Source organism: Lycium barbarum, chromosome 11 (genome assembly GCF_019175385.1).
Source record: "Lycium barbarum isolate Lr01 chromosome 11, ASM1917538v2, whole genome shotgun sequence".
In the NCBI taxonomy this organism is placed as follows: Eukaryota; Viridiplantae; Streptophyta; class Magnoliopsida; order Solanales; family Solanaceae; genus Lycium; species Lycium barbarum.
Window position 1 is genome coordinate 120,326,300 of NC_083347.1, and position 8,453 is coordinate 120,334,752.

Consider the following 8,453-nt stretch of genomic DNA (forward strand, 5'->3'; position numbering starts at 1 on the left):
CGATCAAGGGTGTAGCCCAGTAGTAAATGAAGTGAGTTGAGCACCATGAGCTTTCAGATTCAAATCCCAACAGATATAAAATACTAGGTGATTTCTTTTCATCTTTTCTAGCCTTGGTGGACAAAGTTACCTGATACTGGTGGGAGGTGCACAAATTAGTCGAGGTACACGCAAGCTGATCCGTACACCACGGTTATAAAAAAAAAAAAAAAAAAAGGAGGGTGAGGGGGGGGGGGGGGGGGTTCGTGTCTCGATAAAATTTAGAGATTGTTAAGTGGCCGGGTAAGTATCTAGTGGTTTTCCAACAAGATTTATGTTTACAGCAACCAGCCATAAGTTCAGTGATTCTGAAGTTACAAAATCACTTTAGCGACGTGTGTAAAAAGAAAATCATAAGTTGGATGATCATATGAGAAATTAATTCGTACAAAGGGTTTTGCATGTAGTGGGATGTAGATGTAGGTTGCATATATCCGGTACAGACAAGTATTACTTGATATGAAAAAATCAATGGAATTCAAATTAGTTGTTCTGATTCTTTAGTTTCCCTTAATTTGAGTAATCAGGATTTAGGAGATGAAGAACTTCTTGGCAGGGAGCATATTATACCCTAAGTTGGCCGACTGAGAGTGAATCTAGATTAGTTGATTTTTTAAACCAAAAATCCTTTCAAGTTTTATTGAATGTTGATGGAGTTCAACAGTTGAAGAATAGGATCCGTTAACTCAAAAGCACTGAACACTTCCAAAGATTTAACCAAACAGTAACAGCAGACACTACTAAAAATAGGAATTAGCGGCGGACAAATTCTATAACTAAAAAGTAAAAACTGTCGCTGATCAAGATTAGCGACCGATTATCAAAAAAAATTGTTATTTACAAGCAATTTAGCAACGGATTAGCGACGAAGTTCCTAGCTAATTTTAACTTCTTTTGGTAATGAGAATTATAATAATCTCGAATGGTACAACTACCTTTTCATATGCCAATATTGTAAAAGGAAGCAGATTTCTCTTGTAAACAAGTGTAGTCTTTTCTTTTGTCTTGGAAAAATATTTGGAGAAAAAGGGGATTTGTAGGGGCCAGTTCTCCAGTTCTGTGCATAGCTAAATTTTATAGTCAACATGTCAAGTCAATTTTTAATATTGATCTATAGAGTAAAGTGCAGAATTTCCACTATAAAAATAACATTTATCTATGGATTCAATCATTCAGTCTTAGTAGTCATAGTAACATACACTTCATATCTGCAATAATGCCAAAGCTTTCCTTATACTTAGTCACATTTATTTTTGTTGTTAGTAAGGTGCAAAGCAGGATTTTGAGACTAAATTCTTCAGATCGATTTATCTCGGATGGAGTTGATCGAGTCGAAAATCAAGCTACATATGGCAAATGTGACCATCTATATGGCTTCTTTCCATGTGCTGATAGCATTGGAAGTTTCATTTTCCTAGTAGCAATCTATCAATGCTTGCTGATTGTAGGAGAAAAACTGGTCTCGAATGGAAGCACAACGATCTTTAATATACTTGGCACCGGCATCTTCGGCGCTTCTCTGTTTCAGATCTTGAAGGCTTTTCCAAGGATTATCTTGGTGATCGGTTAGTAAATGCAATTTGCATCGTCCATTCATTTTCTTTTTTCTTTTTTGGGTGTGCGAATAAAATCTCACATGAAAAGTATAAAAGAAAAGAAAAATACTTATAAGGTATTAGATACTCTTAATAATGTAAAGTCATTTCGGGAAAACTGTGGGGCTTGGCATAAAGTGGACAATATCATACTATGTAAAAAATATCTTTGGGTTGTTTTAGCTTAAGAACTGGTGTTAGAGTCAATAGTCAACATGAGGAGTATGAAAATGATAGAGTGATGGTCTGAGGTCCGGCTTAGTGCCTTAGCCTATGTACACTTATTAGGTGTTGAATATTCTTATGAGGTTTTTGTGGGAAATTGTGTCGGCTTAATCCAAAACAGACAATATCACACTTTATTAAAGCTTCTTTGAATCGTTTTAGCCCGAATACTCTATTTACAGTCACTATTCTGTTATACCTGATCAACTAGTTGTAGTTTTAAGATTCTAATACTACTATTATTGTACTACTTTCTTGTAGCATCTGGAGTTGCTTCTAGTAAAGAGAAAGCTCAGAATCAGGTCTCTAATGGAGTAACCACTAATGTTGGAGCCACTGTCTTTAATCTCACTTTTATGTGGGGAATATGCGTCATATTTGGCGCAAAAGAGAAGCATGAAAAATCATCTTTTCAACCTGCAGAATCATCACGTTTGAACTGTTTTCAGGTTTTAAGGAGTAAGTTTTCTACAAGCCTTCATAATCTGTTTGGCAAAGCTTCTGGGAAGTCAGAAATACTTATTTTAAAATGTTAAAAGTGTTCGGCCAAATTTTTTGGGGGAAATAATAAGTGTTTCTGACTCGTAGCAGAAGTTGTTTTTCAGAAACTAAAAAAAATAGTTTTTCCTCAGAAGCACTTTTGGAAGCTTGGCCAAATACAAATTACTGCTCTAATATTGACAAAAGTGTTTTTCAAATTGATTAACCAAACACAAACTGCTATTCTCCAAACATACTTTTCCGAAAGCACTTCCGATAAAAAAAATACTTTTCAAAATAAACAGATTTTAGAAGTTTGGCTAAATAGAATATCCTTGAGAGAGAGAGAGAAGCTAAAAGAGCTTTAAGTTTTCTTGTTAATTATTGAAGCCTAAGTTAGGATCTTAATTTCTTCAATATTTTACAGATAATGGCGTTACGATTGACAAAAGGACTAACTACACTGCTGGATTCATGCTTCTCTCCTTGATCCCATTTGCTCTAGTGCTGCTTGTTAATGCTTCCAACACATACTTTGGAAGGCGTATCGTTATTTTCACCGCACTTGTAGTATCAGTCACATTTTTGCTGTCATACTTCACTTATCAGGTAATTATTTCAAGAATTCAAAATTTAAAACAAACATTGAACACGATGAAGAACAAAATTTTACCTTGAAAATATTATAGGGCACTTGTTAGTACATAAGATCTTTGTTTAGAGTTGAGTACTAAGAAGATCGATCAACTAAAGAAAAATGACTTTCTTGCACAATTTGTGTGTGGAATGGCAAAAACAGAGTGACCTTTCTATTACAAAATAAAGAAAAGAGACTCTTTGCACAATTTCTATTAGTTGAGTGACCGAGTAATCAACTCTGTCTATTTATTGTGTGACTTTATTCTTATTGACTTGAAAATTTCAACTTCTTGTTTTTCCATAGCTTTTGGATCCATGGATTCAAGAAAGAAGTTTAGAATACTCGAAATATGAGAATCTGCTAGCTGCTTTTCTCCAACATGTGCAAAGGCATGCAAGAGGGATGCTCATCAATGAACAAGGGGAACCTGATATTCACGTCATCAAAAGGTAATTTCGAGAGAAAAGAATATCTCTGTTTCAATTGAAGTGTCTTACTTTCTTTTTAATATGTTTAAAAAAAGCCTCTTTCTATATTTTTTAATCCAATTCCAGCCTTCTATATGTTCTGTTTAACACCACAAGATTCAAAAGGTTTTTTGGTACATTACACATTTTTAGTTTAAGATGACAAGATTCAGAAGTCTCCCTTATTTACTTAAACTTCGTGCCTAGTCAAGCTGAGACACTTAAATTGAAACAGCAGAAGTAGTGTTTTTTTAAAGATGTTGGCTAATTATAAACTCTGCAGGTTATTTGCTGAGACAGATAGAGATGCAAACAAAAGCATAACACTTGTTGAATTGGAGAATTTGGTGACTGATATGCAATCTGGGAAGGTTAAGGTGGATAAGGACTATGCGATTTACAAAATATTGAAGTACTTTGACCTTAACAATGACAACAGAATTGATGAGTATGAGTTTGTAGAAGGATGCAAAAGATGGATAGAAGAAGCAAAGATATTAGCTAAAAGTGATGATTCTACTGCCAGAAGGATTTTGCATGAGGCAAGCAAAAACTTCAGTAATATTCCTTTTATCACTTATTTGTTAGCATAAACTAGTACCTTGGTGCTCTTAATTGGATTTAATTTGTACACGCTGACAGTGTAAAAATCTATCGATGTAATTTAACTTGTTATAGCAAGTAACTTACTTTTTTGCCAAGTGATCGTTAGAGCTGCAAGGAAGGAAGGGGGGTCACCGAACCCCGTCAATTTTGAAAAAAAAAACAAAAAAAAAACATGTATAATGTCTATATAACTTTAGAAACTCATCTATCTCGTTAGACACCCTGACATACCAAAACTGGCTTGGGCACTGGTCAAATTCGCTGCTTAGTGCCTCTGTCTGTGTGTGACGACCTGGGTTTGAATCCACTTGTTGCATTTCTTGGGTTTTTTCGTTTTTAGTTCAATCCCCAGATTTATCTTGCTTTTTACTTTGGTTTCGGCCCGCACCGCCCTTTTTCATTCAATAAAACCCCTCTCAAAAAGTCCCAACTCAGTTTCCTCTCTTCATGATTATATTTAAGATAATGGTGACCTCTTGAGAAAAAGAGAAGAAGATAATGGTGCCCCCGTCGTCTTCAAATCTTGGGTCTGCCTTTGGTGATTGTATACATGTTTTTTACACTGTCTGTGCATGCAGCTTTAACTCTTTGTAAATTTTTCCACTTCAATTTCAAATACATGTAACTTCATTTGAGAACTTTTCTTATATCTCGACAGGTTGTTCAACGGTATACTAAGAAGCAAACAGATGAAATAGCTGAAACCGAGCAACGAATGGCAAAAATCTTGAAGCATGTGGAAAGCCAAGCATTAGAAGCTGAACACATTCTCAAAGATGACGGAAGTCCCAATATTGAATGTATAAAAGAGTAAGTTCCTTCTGATTCCTTCCACAAGAAAATATCACACGCGTTTAGTATGACGAATGTCATTTCTCATAATTATGGACCGGTCAATTTGTCACAATTGATTGCTCACACACAATTAGGTTAGGTAGGCTTCGGGAGGTGATCTGAATCGCTATCAATACGGGGCTGATTTGTTGACATTAACGAACTTGACTCCTACCCTGATAAAAAAGGGTGCCATTTTTTGTGGGAAACATTTTCCTAGAAAATGTCTTCTGGTGTTTAGTTTGTGAGTAGAAAATATTTTTTCGGAAAAAGATGTATATTAATAGTAGTCTCCAAGTGTTGGTCGTGTAAAGTAATAAGTGAAAAATAGAGATAAGGGTCAAAAACACACCTCAAGTATCACTTTTAAAAAAAAAATCATACCTGAACTATCAGGTGTGAGAGTTTCTTATCTAAACTATCACCAACTAGTTTGTAAAACACATCTCAACTATCAGTTGTTCACTTTTCCTACCTCTTGATAGTTGATGTGTGTTTGAGGTAGGAAAAGTGAACAACTGATAGTTGAGGGGTGTTTTGCAAACTAGTTGGTGATAACAGCTAATAGTTCAGGTAGGAAACTCAAAAAAAAGTGATACGTAAGGTGTGTTTTTTACCCTTAACACTAAAAACTAAGATAGTTTTAAGGAAATGACTTCCGGCGCGCATAAACGAGGGAAGTCATTTTCCCTCTATCGATGGAAAATAATTTCGTAGGAAACATATTGGGGTACCCAAACACCAAAATGTGACATCCTCATGGAACATATTTTCCTTTTTTGTCATACTAAACACATCTAAATAGAGACAAAAAAGGCTTTAGACCTATCTGTTCCTCATCTTTGCTTGTAATGTTGCAGAATCTTCCATCAATATGATAGTAATGGGAACAATTTCATAACACAGCCTGAACTGGAAAGGTTAATATGTTCAGTCAAATATGGAGAAGTGCAACTAAATACCGATGATTTGGTAATGAAGTTGATGAAAGATTTCGACACAGATCGTAATGACATGATCGATGAACAGGAATTCATCCACGGGATGATAAGATGGCTCAACACAGTAACCCGAGTGCCTAATTGCAAGGACAAGAAGAGGGCCATGGATGAATTAGACAAGGTAAAATTGCAATATCTATCCTACATCTATCGTGAAAAATATACCGCCAGACCTCTCTATAACAACATTTCACTGTAACGACAAATTTTTTTGGGACTGTAACTGTTTTCATGTTATAATAGCCAAAAAAAAAATCAGACAAACGACGTCATTATACAGAGGTTTGACTGTATATGCAAAGAAAGATTTTGAATCAGGCGGCTCAATGGGGGAAATTGACATATTTCATACTCCTTCAAATAGAAAAAAATCAACTTATTAAGAATGATTAAAACTAATTATATTTCTAAATTTAAAATAATTTAGAAAGTTACCTTTTCGATATTATTATTTGAAGAAAATTTGATGGTTTAAAGATCACTTTGATTATCTTGGGATAAAGATAATTCTTTCATTTTTTATTGAACCATCAACAATTTTCCCTTCTTTAATGTAGAGTCGACTCGCATCAGTTTTTTTGTGTATCTGTAGAAAAATATGAATTCAACTCGTCATTAATTATTCGATATAGTATTCAATACGCATGTACATACGATTATCCTTCACTTCATTATTTTTTTCCTGAAGTTTCGATGTAAAGATTCCTTACAATTGACTAATGTAATCTTACTGTCTCTAGATTATGTGGGATGAAGATGAAAATTTGGTCTATGAGGTGGGAAAATATGTATTTCAAGTGATTTTGGGGATTGCAATGCTGACTTTGTGCTCAAAACCACTTGTATTTAGTATTCGAAAGTTGTCTGAAGAAATTGGAATGCCATCTTTCCTCATTCCTTTTGTGATAGTACCAGTGGCTATAAATGCAAGAATGGTTATAGCAGCAATCTTTCCAGCAAGTCAGAAAAGCTCAAAAACTGCTTCTTTGACATTCTCAGAGGTTTAACTCTTTCTCTCCCTCATAATAAGAATTGTAACCGTCAGGGCGGAGCTACAATATTACGTACGGGTTTAGATAGAGGGGTCAGGATTTGAAGTTTATGGATTCGGAATTATAGTGCATTTAAGTTACTGGGTTCTAAATTAATGATTTTCACATAACCAATAAATTTCTTAATACAAATGCAGTGTTCGGACTAAAGCTCCTGAGTTTGTCCGAATCTGTAACCAGTATTCTAGCTCTACCCCCCGGTTCGACGAACCTAGTAGCTTTTGCTTACACTCTGCATCTTTATTAGGAAATTCATTAATATATATAAATATTTAATTGATAACCTAGTAACGAAACGAGCTACGAATGTTGTGACAAATTCAGAATCCATAAACTTCAAATCCTGGTTACTTTCCAAATCTGAAGTCTTCCATGGATCGCCTAATATCTAAATGGAGAAGAAATGGTTTATTTAATTGATAACCTAGTAACGAAACGAGCTACGAATGTTGTGACAAATTCAGAATCCATAAACTTCAAATCCTGGTTACTTTCCAAATCTGAAGTCTTCCATGGATCGCCTAATAGCTAAATGGAGAAGAAATGGTTCTATAAATTAACCTTCAATTAAGATAAATGAAAAACATTTGATTATGCAAAATGTTTGATTTTCTTTTTGGCAAACAGATATATGTTGGAGTGATCATGAACAACATCATGGGCATGACAACACTATTGGTTGTAGTGTGTGCAAAGGATTTAACTTGGGACTATTCAGCACAAGTGCTAATAGTTTTGGTGGCATGTGCAACAATTGGGCTTCTTGCATTATTCAGCAACAGGTATCCACTTTGGACAAGCCTTTTGGCATTTTCTCTTTACCCTTCTTGTGTACTCCTCTTTTACCTTCTTCAGTAAATATTTTGGTTGGGACTATCTATATAGAGGTCGTTTGGGTTAAGCTGATTGTAAATAGTTTATGACTATTTTTAAGTGTTGAAACTATTTTATGAGTAAGCAGTTACGTGTTTGTATAGAAGTGTTGAAATTGATAATAGACCGTTGATGTGTTTGTAAATTAGTGCTTAGCTCATACTCCCTCCGCCCCATATTACTTGTCTCCTTTACACGCCTTTTACTACATTACTTTTATCTGTCTCTAATAAATTGCACTATAATCAATATTGATTATTTCAAAAACAATTAATGTCAAGGACAAAATAGGAAAATTTAATTAATTTTATCTTGGTTTTATAAATTGACAAGTATTTCAAGACGGATATTTTTAGTAACATGCGCAACTAATATGAGCCACGGGAGTAGGAAACTTATTTGTTGTTCATCTTCATTTGATAATAATTCTATTACTGTTTGTCATTTGGAAAAACAAAACGTCGGTTATCTTTCCTCTCCAACTCAATAAATTCAATGCTCCTTTTGAATCGATTCATTCTGATGTATGGGAAACACCGTTGTCATCTACTTGTGGTTCCATTATTACACTTTGTTCCTTGATGACTCACCAAATTTGTTGGATTTTTCTGGTACGACACAATGTGAAGCATTCAATATAT

The 8,453-nt window shown here is 34.6% G+C and overlaps 1 protein-coding gene across 1 annotated transcript; it reads left to right on the forward strand.

The window, feature by feature from the left end:
• Positions 1-1,203: 1,203 nt before the first annotated feature.
• LOC132619338 (sodium/calcium exchanger NCL2-like) lies at positions 1,204-7,947 on the forward strand. The gene is made up of 9 exons (XM_060334274.1): positions 1,204-1,604; positions 2,121-2,318; positions 2,767-2,948; positions 3,283-3,428; positions 3,730-3,988; positions 4,711-4,862; positions 5,747-6,008; positions 6,628-6,888; positions 7,567-7,947. The coding sequence occupies exons 1-9, from the start codon at positions 1,256-1,258 to the stop codon at positions 7,795-7,797; spliced, it is 2,040 nt and encodes a 679-aa protein (XP_060190257.1). The 5' UTR covers positions 1,204-1,255; the 3' UTR covers positions 7,798-7,947.
• The last annotated feature ends 506 nt before the right edge of the window (positions 7,948-8,453 follow it).